Source organism: Botrytis porri (genome assembly GCF_014898465.1).
Source record: "Botrytis porri strain MUCL 3234 chromosome Unknown BPOR_020, whole genome shotgun sequence".
NCBI lineage: Eukaryota > Fungi > Ascomycota > Leotiomycetes > Helotiales > Sclerotiniaceae > Botrytis > Botrytis porri.
In genome coordinates this window covers 266836-283004 of record NW_024066094.1, presented here as the reverse complement: position 1 = coordinate 283004, position 16169 = coordinate 266836, and the positions used below count along the sequence as shown (strand labels likewise).

General features: G+C 39.9%; 2 protein-coding genes across 2 annotated transcripts; one reads left to right on the top strand and one right to left on the bottom strand.

The window, feature by feature from the left end:
* Window positions 1-11164: 11164 nt before the first annotated feature.
* Window positions 11165-12757, top strand: EAF01_011241 (uncharacterized protein; the record flags this gene model as incomplete). Its single annotated transcript, XM_038919498.1, has 1 exon — window positions 11165-12757. The coding sequence occupies one exon, from the start codon at window positions 11165-11167 to the stop codon at window positions 12755-12757; it is 1593 nt and encodes a 530-aa protein (XP_038765012.1).
* A 1071-nt stretch (window positions 12758-13828) lies between these two features.
* On the bottom strand, window positions 13829-15499 carry EAF01_011240 (uncharacterized protein; the record flags this gene model as incomplete). Its single annotated transcript, XM_038919497.1, has 1 exon — window positions 13829-15499. The coding sequence occupies one exon, from the start codon at window positions 15497-15499 to the stop codon at window positions 13829-13831; it is 1671 nt and encodes a 556-aa protein (XP_038765011.1).
* Between the last annotated feature and the right edge of the window lie 670 nt (window positions 15500-16169).

Below are 16169 nucleotides of genomic sequence, written 5' to 3'. Positions count from 1 at the left end.
CAAAGATAATATTTATGGAAGTGTATAATAAGAAATTTATTAACCTTTACAATCAATTCCTTTTTATATTTATTATTTCAAAAGAAATTATAATATGGAATAGAGGAATTCAAGAATCTATAATAGATTTTATCTGAGCCTCGAATAGAATTCTGGATTAAATCTACTTCATTATTATTTATAAACACCTAAATATAGGTTTGAATTATATTCCATTTCTTATTAAAATTGTAATATAATTATAAGGGTAGGCTAATTATATTATCCCTTTAGAAGATAAAATCAATATTATTCATAAAAAGACTAATATATGAACAATAGCTCCATAGGTTAATAATACATATTATCTGAATTTTAAGGTTGATTATAAATACCTTAAAAGTATTAATACTTTTGAGTTCAAAGAAGAATTAATTTAAGGATTGAATCTACTTTTAAATAAAATCGATCTTAACCTAGCTTATAAGAGACTAGGTTATATAAATAAGAATTATATTATTAAATCCTTAAATATTCAATCAGATAAATTTAAATCTAATTTAAAGAGTTGTGAATCCTATAAATTCAGTAAATTCCATCAGAAAATAAGCAAGGAGCTCTCAATAATCTCTAAAATAAGCTTTAAATTCGAAAAATTCAGTTTAAATATTATTAATCCTTTTAGAACTATAGGGATTAAAAGTGAAAAATACTTTTTAATCTTTATTAATTAAGTTACTAAAGCTATTTGAGTATACTTAATCAAATTCAAATTGTAGGTATATAATATTCTAATAGAATTCTATAATTTAATTACAAATCAATTCAATATTAGCCTTAAAATATTATAATTAAATAATACTCTTGAATTTCTATCGAATAAATGATCTGATTTTATTCGAAATTACAGAATTTTATACGAATATATTAGTCTATATGCTTATTTATAGAATGGAATAATCGAAATATTAAATAGATATATAGTCGAAAGATTAATCTGTTTAATTAAGGAAAAAGATATTCTATTCTATTTATGATTATATCTAATTAAAGTTATAGTTTATATTAAGAATAGAATTTATAATAGTTCTATTAATAAATCATTATTCAAATTAATATATAATAAAAAACCTAATCTAAACTATATTAAAGTTCTAGGCTCCTTTATTTATATTATTAATAATAAAGAGATTTGTAATAAAAAAATGGATTTTCGAGCTCGAAAAGATGTATTAGTAGGCTTTGATTTGTCGAATAATTACTTAGTCTATATACTAGTTAATAAGAGAATAATTAGCTTTAAAGATGTTGATATTCAGGAAGATCTTGTCTATTTAGATAAATATAAGGACTAAAATCTAAACCTATTGGAAGAAGAAAGTCCTGATTTTCAACCTATTCAGAATAGAATAGAAGAAAACAACCCTATTAGTGTCAATACGCTTCAGACTGAAACAGCCAAAAACAATGAAAATATTGAAAACAATGAAAATGATAATATATTAGACTATATAGAAGTCGATTTTAATAAGCCTACTCCCAATGAACCTATTACTAATGAACCTAATATTAAAGAATCTAAAAAAGAAGACTTTGAAATATAACAATCTAAATGAATTCGGAATATAATACCTGAATATAAAGATTTCGATAAAGATGGAAAGACTGTTTTACCATATAATGGACTTGCTTTTTCTGGATACTTCAATTTAATCAATAAGGGGGTGAATATTGAAATAGACCAAGGAGACTTTCAATTAGCTTTCAATACTAGGCTTAAAACTAATAATAAGATTATTATTAATAAGCCAGATTATATATTGATCGAATCGAAATCCTATGAAAAAGCTATTAATTTATCAGAAAAAGAATACTAGTTAAAAGCCATAGATTACAAAATCAATACCCTTGAATTAAATAAAACCTGGGATATTATTGATAATTCGAATAATAATAAAACCCTAAAAACTAGATGGGTATATAAAATCAAGGATTCAAATGAATTTATAGAATTCAAAGCTAAATTCGTTATTAAAGGATTCGAACAATTATATGAATTAGATTATATTGATATATATATATTAATAATTAAATCGATAATTTAGAAGCTCTTATTTGTATTAGCTCTTCAAAATGATTAACTAATTCATAAAATCGATATAGTGCTAGCATTTGTACAAGGCAATATTGATACACTCTTATTATTAAGTCCACCAAAAGGATTTAATGATTTAAAGAATAAGGTTTTAAAGCTAAATAAAGCTTTATATGGTTTAAAGTAATCGGCTAGAATCTGGTTTTATACTCTGAAAGACGTATTAAATAAATTAGGTTTTAAAAATCTAATTACCAAAGAATATATTTTTATTAATAAAAGTAAGAATATAATTCTAAGCATATATATCAACGATATTGCTATAATAGCCCTAAATCAAGAGATTATTAATAAATTTATTAATAATCTAAAAGAGTATTTCAATCTGAAAGATCTAGGATCTATAAAGGACTATTTAGATATCCAAATTAAAAGAATTAGTAATAATCTAAAACTACACCAAACAGAATATACTAAAAAGGTATTAGTTAGGTTCAATATACTAGATTCTAACTCTAATTCTATTTTAATAGACTTTAAAATAAAGCTATTTTATAATAAAGAAAAAGCTAATAATGATGATATCAAGTTATATCAAGAAATTATAGGCTCTTTATTATATCTAATTCTCGAAATTAGATTAGATATAGTCCTTTTAATATCTAGATTAACTAGTTTCTCTTTTAATCTTAATACAGAGTATATTCAAGTCATTAAAAGAGTATTACAATACTTAAAAGGTACTATAAATAAGGAGATTAATTATAATAAAATAAAGAACCCTTATATTCAAGGCTTCTACAATACCAATTACGGAAGAGAAGTGAATGTTACGGGAGCTGCCTCTAGGGTCACGTGGAAGTGTCTAGAGATCTCTCGAGGTGGTTTAGACTAGACTTCAAGTAGGAATTCAATAAGGTTGTAACTGGTTGCAATTCTCGTAACTATAGTATGAAACTAATGATTGATCTTGAGCACGAAGCTCTACATTGTAATGAAACCCATTCCCTTATATAGACCTTCGTTCTCGTCTGGATAGCTTGGGTAGACTGTCTATCCTGTCTATCCATCACGTGACACTTGCCCCGTGACCTATATGATACTACTGCTTATCTAACCTGTGCTTACTAGATAACCTGTAACCGCTATCCCTCCTGTGCCTACTGTAGGATAGGTGCCAACAAAAGATAGGTACCTATCTTTTAATCATTGCTTATTGATTCGGTTACCGCTATCTTTCGTTACCCTTTAATCCAACTGTCCCTACAGTGCTGTTTTCGTAGGTTCCAACACCAAGGCCTTAGGTTTATCTTATAATCCATGTTGCGGTGCGGGTACCTCCGTAACAGTGAATACCTATAAATCTACTAGCGGATATGTATTTATACTAGGAAATAGGCCAATTAATTGGAAATCTAAGCTATAATTAGTAGTAGCTCTTTCTACAGCCGAATCAGAATTAATTACTATAAATCTAGCTGCTAAAGAGGCTATTTATATTAAAAAGCTATTACTAGAGCTTAATATATATAAACAAAGTAAATTCCTATTATATACAGATAATCAAGCCGCGCTAGCCCTTACTAAGAACCCTATATTCCACGAAAGAAGCAAGTATATAGCAATCAGATTCTATTTTATTAGAGATATTATTAAATTAGGAGATTTAGACCTAATTTATATATCTATTAATGACTAGAACATATCTATTAGCAAATACAGCGCTATTATTAGAATAGATGCTAATCATCGGTTAATCTTTAAAAAAAAGAAATCATTCAACTACTGAAACGATCACGAATCAACTACATCTAAGGGCCTCACAGGAGGCTCCCCTATGCCGCTAGTGATGCGCGCCCCCGGCGCGCCGAGCGGCTCCCCAACCCAAGAGGTGATCCCCCCTCAATCAAGTACCATTACCCCAGGGGCAAGCATTGCCCCTCCACCAATTATAAGATCGCTCACAGGCTCTGCCCTTGGCGTAATTAAGGATCGATTCGAAAGGATCGATAAGACAGAACGGGAGAAGCGAGAGGTGATCGAGGCGTTCGCAGCACTAGCGGATAAGCTTGCACAAGGCTTCCAGGGTCAACAACATAGACTCGCAGTGAATATTAAAGGGACGATCATCTCCACACTGCTGGGAGCAGCAAAGGCTACTTCTGATCAATGGATAGGGCTCACAACAGAGCATTCACGAACAGAAAGCAATAAGCAGAAGACCTACACTGATGCACTGAAAACTCGGATAGTGCCTGAGGCAGAAAGCCCCACTAAGGCCCCCACCAACACAGGACGCCCTGCTCCTATTGGAGGAGCGAACACTGAGCGTATAGAAGCACGCAGACTCAAGAGGGAGAATGACTGGATCGAGAAAACGATCCTTATAATAGCTAATGGGGAAGCTCTGCTCTCAGAGACAAATCCCTTCCTACTAAGACTCAGAATAAAAGAGGCAGTTACTGGACTCACATTAGCAGAGATCCCCTTCCTTCAAAGGAATAATACGGGCTGGACTCTACGATGCAGCTCTAGCGCCAGCCGGGAGAAGATCATGAAAGCAGATAACTCTGAGCGGGTGCTTAAGACCCTTTATGCAACAAGCATGCGCAGACTAGAGAAGTGGTTCATGTATGCAGTCCCACAAGTACCTCACGATTTTTATCACATCGAAGGAGCTCCTACTCCTATGCCTACTGAGCTTATCAAAGAAGAGATCACAGCTCAGACCGGCAAGCAGCCGGTCAACTACCGACTGGCACGTAGCGGGGTTAACCCGATCACTAAAAGAGCCACCTGGATCATTGGCTTCAATACTGCAGTATCGCGGTTCCGACTATTCAATAGTAGCTCCTACTCGGTTCTCCTAGACAAACCCCGGGAAATTCAACTTCACAGTACTGGCTGCCTAGGGTACTGCAACCCCTTCACCTGCAACAGAGCCTCACGATGCTCGACATGCGGTAAACTAAACACTGAGCACGAGGGTGCACTCGTACACCAACAATGTACTAGAGCAGCTCAATGCGCCAACTGCCACGGACCCTTCCGCGCTGGCCACTCCAACTGCCCAGCTGCCCCTAGGGTCTATGCTAAGCGACGGATCGTTCTGACCGCAAAGGAACTGGCCGCAGTCAGAGCTGTCGGCAGAAAAGACTACGAGACGCTGCACAGAGCAGATATAGACGAGGCAGAACATACCTCTGAATCACCTCTGTCTCCTATCGTAACAACCGCAGAAACCCCGATCACTTCGGGGGCGAGGATCATAGCATATGAGAATGAGCGCCTCAGCAAGCGCCCACGCAGGCTCAGTACAAGTCTGCCGATCGCACCAACCGGATTACGCACACGCTCAGCTCGTAACCAGAGCCAACGGAATCTCAATATAGAAGCGCTAGCAGAGAAAGCCTTCACTCCAATAGACCTGGAGATGATCGATACAGAAAACTCTATAACAGTTGCCACTGCACCTAGACCCTCTCTATGAGTGATGCAATCAATGGGTACACTCAAAGAAACAAAGGCCTCACTATCGCTTGGGCGAACGCAGGCCGGGGACACGCGAATCATATCACACTACTACAATTAGCAGCGGAGGCTCAATTAGATGTGATCTGTATACAGGAGCCAAGACTATACTGGAATTCAACAACACAAAATCACAACGCATACGATCGATATCAGCCGACCGACAACTGGAACCTCCGAGGAGACTTGGAGGAGAACGAGCAAGGCCCTAGGGTCATGACATATATACGAAAAAGCGCGAACCTGAAAGTAGAGCAAATGAGTCGACTCGGAAACAGAGACCTACTCTGGATACGAGTCAATGGATACTCGATCCTGAATGTCTATAGAGCTCCGTGCACTTTGGATATTATTAATTACATTACACACCTGGTTCCAAATGAGCGTACAGTCGTAGGAGGGGACTTTAATGCAAAGCACGATCTGTGAGAACCGGGGGTGATCACAGCCAACCAGGGGGCACAGCTCGCAACATGGGCAGACGAGCAGGGCATGGAGTTTATAGGTACTCCAGGCATACCCACTCACGCAAGAGGGCACGTGATAGACCTGACCTTCTCCAACATACCGTTCGCTTATACAGAGGTACTGGAAGAACTCCATTGTGGATCTGATCATGCTACCCAGGTCACTACTCTGACGAATCGTGGAACAACAGAGTGGGATCAGTATCGCTATCGGATAAAGGAAGTGGATCTGCCTAGATTAGATGGACTAATGGCCAACCAGCTAGCTCACCTCAATGATGTAGACATTCAGACTACAACTGAGATTGAAACCCACGTCAGTGAGCTGGCGAATGCGTTAGAAAAAGCGATCCGAGCAATCGGCAAGATTGATCGGAAGGTAGGAAAAGCCTCGCCGTGGTGGACGGACGAGTGCAGAGAAGCCCACCGAGCACACATAGAAGCACGGAGGGGATCAGACCCGGAAAGGAAGACTAATGCTACTCATCTCTTACAAAAGGTAGTGCGACAAGCCAAGAGATCCTACTGGGCAATGCGTCTCGACGGAGTCAAAGACGACAAAGAACTCTATCGGGTTATGGGATGGCACAAATTAACCCCCGAAAGTAATGCGAAATCCCCCTCCCTAATAATCGGCGAGCGGGTGATCTGCGATACAAAAGAGAAGGCAGATGCTTTATTCACAGCGGTTCTGGATCGTTTCAGGGCAGACGACGACCTACCAAACGATCCGCTGCTCAATCAAGCACACAAAGGGATACTCCCCTGGAAAAGAACGATCTCTGCAGAAGAAGTGGAAAAACATGTCATAGGAGCTACTTGCACTGCGCCTGGAGTGGATCGAGCCACTGTGCGCATCCTCAAGGCATGCTGGCCGAGCGTCAAATCACTGATCCGGGAGATATTTGCATCTTGCCTAGCTCTAAACTACTATCCAGAAGGTTGGAAGCTAGCGGAAGTAGTAATGATCCCTAAGGTGGGCAAGAAAGACAAAACGTCACCGCGGTCGTGGCGACCGATAGCCCTGATCTCCTGTATCGGTAAGGGGCTCGAACGGTATATAGCTAGTCAAATATCCTGGACAGCCCTGAGACACAAGGTAATCAGCCCGCAGCACTGCGGAGCGCTCCCCAGAAGATCAGGTACTGATCTAACGGCGGCTTTCACTCACGATGCGGAGCTTTCATTAGCAACGGGTAATGTGGTCTCGATTGTTACAATGGATGTTCAAGGAGCTTTTGACGCTCTCCTAAAGCGCCGACTCCTGAGCCGAATGATCAAGCAAGGATGGCCAACTCCGCTGCTCAAACTAATAGACTCGTTCCTTACAAATAGGAAAGTCAGAGTAAGACTCGAAGGCATCACAACAGAGGAATACCCAGTAGCATGTGGTACTCCTCAGGGGTCCCCCCTATCACCTATACTCTATATGCTATATCTCGCTGAGCTCCTCAACCGAGATACCAAATATCGCTTTGGCTACGCTGACGATATTGCGATCTATCACTCCTCCAAGCATCTCTCCACGAATGCCAGGATCCTTCAACGACGCGTTCGACAGATCATCCGATGGGGTAAGGAGAACAAAATCCTATTCGCCTCAGAGAAATTCGAGCTACTCCATATAACCAGACGACACGATACCACCAACCCACCACTAGTCGTTAACCCGGATCTGATAATCACTCCAGTACCGATTGTAACGAGTGGAAGCACTCAACCCACTCTAAGATGGCTTGGTGTCTTCTTCGATCGTCGGCTCTCGTTTCTACAACATGTCAAAACACGCACAGCGAAAGCCATGAAAGTAGCCTCGCACATCAGGTCGATCGCCCGCACTCTGCATGGGCCACCAGCTTCCTACTTGAGAAAAGCAGTGATCACCTGCGTCCTTCCAGTAGCACTATTCGGCACTGAAGTATGGTACGCTGGCAAACTCAAACCGAGCCTCGGTCAAAGCGAAGCAAGCACAGGCACAGGTATCAAAGGCCATCTCCGCTACATCAACAAAGTGATCAATACCGCCGCAAGAGGAGCGATCCCGGTATACAAAACTACACCGACCGCAGCTCTTATCAAAGAAGCCGGCCTGCCATCGGGGATAGTCGCATTAGAACACGCCAAGCTGCGATTCGCACTCCGCTTAAAAACGGTCGACAATCAGCACCTGCTAGTGAGCCGCCTGAAACCCACAGTACGAAAGCGCGGGCGAGGAGCAGGCACAGCTAGAAGGCCCCTTACAAGAATCCAACGGCTCGGCCTCCTCATCCCAGAGACCCAACGGCCGAAGTTACTTCGCCCGCACTTCTCGATAGGCTGCAGAACGGATCCGACGGAAGGGCTAACCAAAGAGGAAGCAGCTCAAGCCTTCAAAGAGTGGTGGCTGTAACTCCCACCTGAGGACTACACGATCTTCTCCGACGGATCAGAACAAACCATTGATCGTAAACACTGTGTCGGATACGGATATGTAATATATCACAATGGCACTCAATTAGCCTCCGGATCCAAGCAGATCCGGAGCGACTCACATGTGTTCGATGCAGAAGCGATCGGAGCGTGGCGAGGGCTGGAGCACCTGATCAGCACGTTTAAAGATCCCCCGAGTGGCCGGATCTGGATGTGTATTGACAGTACATCGGTCATCTGGGGTGTTCGCGGAAACGCGCCGCCCACAACGCAATGGGCCTTCCATAAGTGCCATAAGGCAATGAAACAACTTGACATTAGAGTGAAGTGGTCACCTGGTCACATGGAGATCGAAGGGAATGAGGAAGCAGACCGCCTAGCAAACGCAGGCGCAATTGGACCCATGGACCAGGCGATCGACAAGCTACCAACAATTAGTGGTGTCCGGACGATCGTTCGCCAAAAGCGCCTACGCGCAGAGACTGAGTGGTGGGAAGAGATGAATCCCTCTCTCTCTGCTAATTATAAAGAATGGTCTCCCAAGTACAACACAAAGGAGCCGAAGGAACTAACTCTGCCAAGAGCAGTCCTTCACCGACTACTAGCTATGAAAACAGGTCATGGCGACTACGCCGCTTACCATCAGCGATTTGGTCATCAAAACAACAAGCTGGACTGCTCATGCGGCAGCGCTAAGGAACCATATCACTTCTTTAAATGCACTATAAACAACCTAAAACGTTCAGACTGGCCCCTGGCCCCTGTAGAAATACAATCTAACAAACAGGCGATCACATATATCAAGAAACTCTTACACACACCTAGCAAGCTCACTCAGCTGATTACCGACTCAGAGTTCTACACTCAGATCTGTCCTAACTACTAAAGGACCCTTAGAAAGCGACCATCTTTTCAACAAAGCCCGCCGCCCCTTTTATAAACTTACCACTCAACTGATCACTCGAATATACCACACCCCTAAAAACCGCAAACCCAATATACAATATAAGAGCCTTGCCGCTCGGCTAAACAAATAGCAACCCACTCCCACTTCTTCTCCTTCACCATAGGGATCGGAGCCCACAACGAGCCTATCCACCCGGGAACCAAGCTCTACCCTAACAAGAACCCGGATCAGACGTACCCTTCTGGAAACAGAAGTGGATCGCACCTGCAGAGGAGCGAACAGCCCCTGGCATTGAAGTTAAATTGCTAAATTCGGTTGCGACGATCACGCCGCTCAAATAGTCCCTTATCTTAGCACGTCTAAATACCCTTAGGGAGGTTCAAGACAGACGTTAATTAATATAAATAAATAAATAAATAAATAAAATTAATGACTAGAAGGCTGATGGGCTTACGAAAGCACTAGCCCGTACTAAATTAATCGAATTTACGAATCAGATCAATCTAAATTAAGATATATAATAAGATTGATTTAATATACCTATTAAGGGGGTGTGTGAGATTCTATAATAAGTATACTAAATCACTTATTAATATCTTACTAATCAAGCTATATATATATTAATAATATAAGTATAATATAATTTTATATTATAAAATTATATTATTATATTATAATATAGCTATATCTCTTATCAAATTGATTTATAATGAAATAGAATGAGATGGAATCATATAGAAGATTGTTAATAAATTAACTAAATTGATTGGTTGCATTTTTATTTTATAATATAAAATGGCTCTATAAGATTCCATTTAAATCGATTTTATTTATAAGCATAGAAACTACTAGAATTTCATTATAAACTATATAAACCTAGAATATTCTTTAAAAAAAACCTAAAAAAAAGCAAGCAAATTCAGCTTAATTAAGCTCTTTCTTATAATTTGTCTTCAATTCAACTATTATATTATATTCGATTCGTCCCTCAAGCTAAAGTGACTAAGTCTTCCACTATTACTAGAATATTAATATTATTATTATATTCTAGAACTTACCTCCAACAAGAATCAAATGAAATTTATTAAAAATCCGATGATTTATTATTAATAATGTTCTATATTAAAAAATAATAAGTTAAAACTTAAAAAATTAAAGAATCTTCAAAACACCGAGATTTACTAATAAAATGAACGAAAATCATAAACTTTTATAAATATACTTTCAAATAATATAATTAACGATCTATAAAAATTGAAAAAGCTTTGAAAATATAATTTTATTGAATATTAGTATTGAAATAATATACATACTAAAATTTAAATAAAAATATCTAATTAAAGTTATTGATTTTATATAAAACAAAAGTAGCAAAATGACTATTTTAGATGTAATTTTGATAAGTAACTAGTAGTAGTACGTTAGTGCTATATATACGATTATATACTCTATAGGATATATATAGATCGACTAAATTCAAAGAAATCATTTCAACTATAAAAAGAAAATTATTCATGTCATCTAGTAAAAGATTATCGAGATGAATACTATCATGAATTTTGTTTCATTCTTTGAGAACATATCAAGCAAGATAGTAATCGAACAACAAAGGATATTCGACATTTCCGGATATCTTATGGCTAAGTTCTTTGATAGCCCGCGCATCGCTCGTTCAATGTTTGAATAGTCTTTATCATCAAAGAACATAGAAATCATCAAACTTGAATATCGGTACTTGACATGAAATAACTCGTACCCTGAGTAACTATCAACATCATGGCTCCACCACTGCCAATCGAGATCAAGGCCGTGAATTACTTACGCACCTGTCCCCCCATAAACCTTCGAAAGAACCCGCATAGACCAAACCTTGCCTTGCAGCTTGAGGATATCCAAATTGATTTCCACCTACGCAGCTATGGCAAAACTACTCAATTTGGAACCACAGATACGCGGCATCCAATGGCACCTCGGTTTGACCTCAAGCTGAGTGTCATATTAAATGAGACAGGCGATAAGATTCTTCCCCCGTTGTCTCCAGCTAGCGAAGACGCGGCAACTTCACCAAGCGAGATCGCCAGTAAAAGCTACAATGCTAAAAGGCAAACCGAAATAAAAGTCTATCTTCGGTTCATTAAGAAAGGCCATGAAACCATCAAACAGCTTGAAGCTTTTCATCAATACCGTAATGACAGGGGCAAACTCATATTAGCCCAATTTTACAGGCTTTGCGACGCTGGCACTGTCAAACAATTTCGTGCAGCTTACAACCGCCGTCAAAGACGGCCACCTGAAGCATTCTTGTGGAAACTCTATTACAAGGTTATTGATGCTCTGGCTTTCCTTCACAATGATCATCCGAAGTACGAGAACGATCCTTCACACAAAGGGCGTAAGTCAATTATCATGCCATACTTAGACGCCGGGAATATATATCTTTCCTGGCCCGAGGGCAAATCGCACGATTCCGTGTATCCAGATATAAAGTTGGGAGACTTCGGAGCAGTAAAACTTGTGGATTTCGGTGATGGATTTTCAGAGGACATCGACGAAAAAAAGGGTATTGATTACAAGCACAACCCCTCCGAATTGAATTGGTGGAGTGCCAAAAGTGATATTTGGCGTGCCGGCTCAATCATTTACTCGCTAACTTCGCGGAACGTAACAACTACTAAGCTAGCTGTTCCCGAAGACCAAACATTTGCAGACCTTACGGAGGAACAGCAGACAATGATTACAATGGATCCCAGAAGAGTCCAGCCTATCGATCATCTGTACAGTGGAGAATTTGAAACTATGCTTCAAAGGTCCTTGGTGCTTGATCATAAGAAGAGACCATCCGCTAGAGAATTGTTACAAGAACTCCGAGGTCCGGTCACAGAAAGAGAGGGCAATATGGACTTATTTAGGGCATTGCCTGAATGGTTTGGAGACGAAATAATCCCAAGGAAGAAGAACGATCCCGCAGACGAACGTAATTTCTCCCAGGAAAGGCTCAAGAAATTAGTTCAACCAGGAGGATTGGAAGCAGAGAGATTATTACATCGGAATGAAATATTAGCCAAGAAAGCAGAGGCAGCTGAAATAGAGAGGCGAGAGGTGGCACGAATTAAGCTGGGTGAAGAAAATCCAACAGCGTTTGAGCTATTTTACGAGGAATGGCTACCCAGAGAGGTAGAGGAAGGGAATATCACCGACAGGGGGGATTACTCTGAGAATTTCGAATATACAGAAGAAGTTGTCAAATATATAGCGGTCAGGGGCAGAGGAATAGAAGCCGGAACTTGGGTTGATCCAGGCCCATCTTGGCAAGAAGTAGTGAAACTCGGACAAAAACCTGAGGCCGCCCCAGCTTCTCCACCACCATAAATTTTCTCTACATTGCGTCGTTCCTACATTGTTAGATATGTTCAACTTGGTTGTGGCACTAGTATCCAATCAAAAAGCACTGATGCAAAATTCAGTTTTCCGCGTTTCTTGTCAGAACTATGTTGCCTATTCCAGGTGAACAGATTTTGGTACATGCTTAGTCCAAGTTTTCGATTCATTTTTGATTGAGATATACATGTATGCAAGAATCAGGCAAAAAAGTACTCTGGATGTCAATACTCAGATTTATGACCATAGATTTCCAATATTATTAGGCCTTAGATAATATTAAATTCGATATTAGGTGACTATTCTTTATTTCCCTCAAAATCTACATGGGATTTACTCGCATGCGTGCCTCTCATAGACGGAACTTGGGCAAAGGTGCTAACCGAGATGCAAAAATGCCGCCGCAATCGGAAAGCCCAACAAGATTGACATTAGCCATCATCCATCAGATCTATGACCAGCTGTTCTGCTTGAGAGCGATGAAGCTCTATAGGTACACATGGGTACAGAAAATATCAAAATTTGTCCCATTTTACTTAATTTAACCAGTATGTGTAAAGGTATAATAGCCGTCTACATTTGTGGGTGCCCACATAATATCCTCAGTAACTGTCCTCTCACAATCCGAAGCAATAGCGAATTCGAAAACTGTGGCAGGTGTCTAATCTTTATCCGGAAGCCAATCAGTGATCAAAACATGGTTGATTGAGCTGGAAATCTTCCGAAGACTTTTAGGCATAGACAAATGAACACTAGGTGTTGTTTCAAATTGCTAATCCTTCTCGGATTATCTCATTTTGTGGTTAGCTAAGTTTGATTCCTTTGTTCTACTCAGTGAAAGGACTCAAATACGAATCAGCATTTTCTGATAAATCGCACTAAACTCTTTTCGCATGATAAAGGTGTGCAACAAGTCTTAGATACTCATACTGTCCATAGTAGTGTGGATATATTGTTAACACACAGTTTGATTGCACTGAAGATTGGAAACTCCGAATTCTCTTGCGTGTCATAGTTAGAGATAAAAAAATTATAGATTTTGATTGGTTCAAGAAGTGCTGTCTACAGTTTATGTGCAGAATTAGATATACACGAGTGATGGATCGAGGAACAGCGAGTCTCGGATCCGCTACCTGGATCATTGATTTGTAATATCGAAGCACTCTGGCTGGGCGTAGACGTAGGCTTATGATGCACTACTTTCGGCAACTCTGGAAAGTCATTTCCTATTGCCATACACATCTCTCTCCACCTATCAATTCTTTTTCTCTCTCTCCCTTTCGCAACCACGCTAACGCTGTCATCCAAACCAATTGATTTTGCTTCCCATTCGTCTTCATCGGTCTCGAAATCTACCGATTCATCGTTCCTTTCCATCCAGTCTAGAATCCACTCTCTATCCACATCACCGACCATAGCTTCTTCCATCGAGATCCTATAGCCATCATCTGGACAGTTTGCAAATCCACTGGACTGATAAATATCACTAAGCACCACATTCAACACCCTTACTCGTGCCCTCGCTTTTTCATAGTCATTCTCCGCCTCAATGACTCCCTCAATTGCTCCCTGATGTTCTTGCAATAGAGTCAAATCGAAGAAACTCCTCGCAGGCTCCATTGTCCCATTACTAACCGCACGTGCATATTCTGCATATTCGTCTTCATAATATTGCTTCCAATTATCGAGCCGCCGAGGCGTCGCTTCCAAGCGATAACCCATGTCCTTCATATGATGTACAGCTTCTCGTTGATCTCTTTCGATACGTTCTCGAGCCTCTTCACTGCAGGTAGAAATTCGAGGTGTCTTGTGCAGAGGTGCGAGTTGTGTCGTAGGCATACGATAAAATTGGTTCTGTCGGGAATTCTTTCCTTCTATGTCTAGAAGGTTTCGATTCTTGAAAACGTCTCTCAACATATTGAATAAGATAATTCTCTGCTCGCTCAGTTCTTCATATTCGCTTTCCGCAGCTTCTAGTAACTCCAGCTTCTGTTCTTGGATGCGTGATGAAACGTTGAAAAGATATTTCATCTCTTCCAATTTCGCATCTCGCTCACTTTGAACTGTGGTTCCTGACGATAGAAGTAGTTGATTGAGTTCTTTCAAAGTCATTTCAACACACTCATATTCATGGTCCAATCGACTTATGATTCTGGTATGATCATTCAATTGTCCCTCGAGGTAGAATATTTCGTTCAAGTTTCTTACGACATCATTTGTCAAAGCTAGAGCAGAGTTTGGGACCCCATTTCGGCCCAAATAGGTGAATATCTCGGGGTACCTTGCGGTCATAGGTGCTCGTCTTGGTGGTTCTCCCTGGTCAATGATTGATACCGGCGGTTCATAAGAGCATGTACGGCATTTCCTAGGATTTTGTTGCTGTAGAGACGAAAGCGATGTGGCATCAGTCAACACTACACTAGAAGGCGATAGAAGTTGTCTTCGAAGAGGACTATCCGCATTAGGACTGATCCTACTTTCTCTTATTCTTCTCAGCAATACGCTTCCGAACGTAGAGATTGAAGAGGTCTCTCCTCTGCTCGAGTTCTGGTTTGCCAAAGTTGATGTTGTTGTTATCCGCGTTTGCCCAGGGACAAAACCCGCATTAATTGTGGGCAAAGGCTTGGCTGTGGAATCAGATGTTTGCTTTGATCGAGCACCTTTAATGAATATCGAGCTAAGCAATCTCTTGAGAGACTTGCTATCTGTCCATTGATCTATCAATGCTTTCATTGAGAACAATTGAATCACTGGAAGTATTCCTCATTGATGGAGAACATACGAATGTCATATTTCGTGCGAGGTGGATTGATACAATTACTGGAACAGTAAGTCAACGTGGAGGATAGACTCGTATTCAAGATCTATCCGAGATTTCTGAGGACAAAGAAGCATATTCATGGACAAATCAAGAAAGTTAGTAAGAAAACACGTTTTTCGTATGGATACCCGCTTGTTTCGGAACAAAGAAATGTTCACTCGAAACCATAAACTCACTCCAAAGAGAATGCCTGCAATATGAGATATGTCGAACTTCAATGCAAAGAACTACTTGTAAAATTGGGGTTAACAGTTACCTAACACTTGCATTCTTGGTGATTCCAAACCACGCACCTGGAAAAAATTGCCATTTAGATACATCCAAACGTGACTGTCACTGTTACAAACGCACGTGGACATCATGCTACCACTCTATGCCTGCGAAATCCCCGATGGAATGAATAATTATTGTCTATATTCTCCCTATAAACCGACAATAGATTTCAAGCAAATCACAGTCATGTGTTTCTGTTGCTCGCATGGAATTTCAGATAACTATAATTAGAGCGTATATTCAACGACGTTTTGCTTGCCATTTTCGAACACCACTTTAACCGTCTTGTAGAGGCATGACATGAAATTG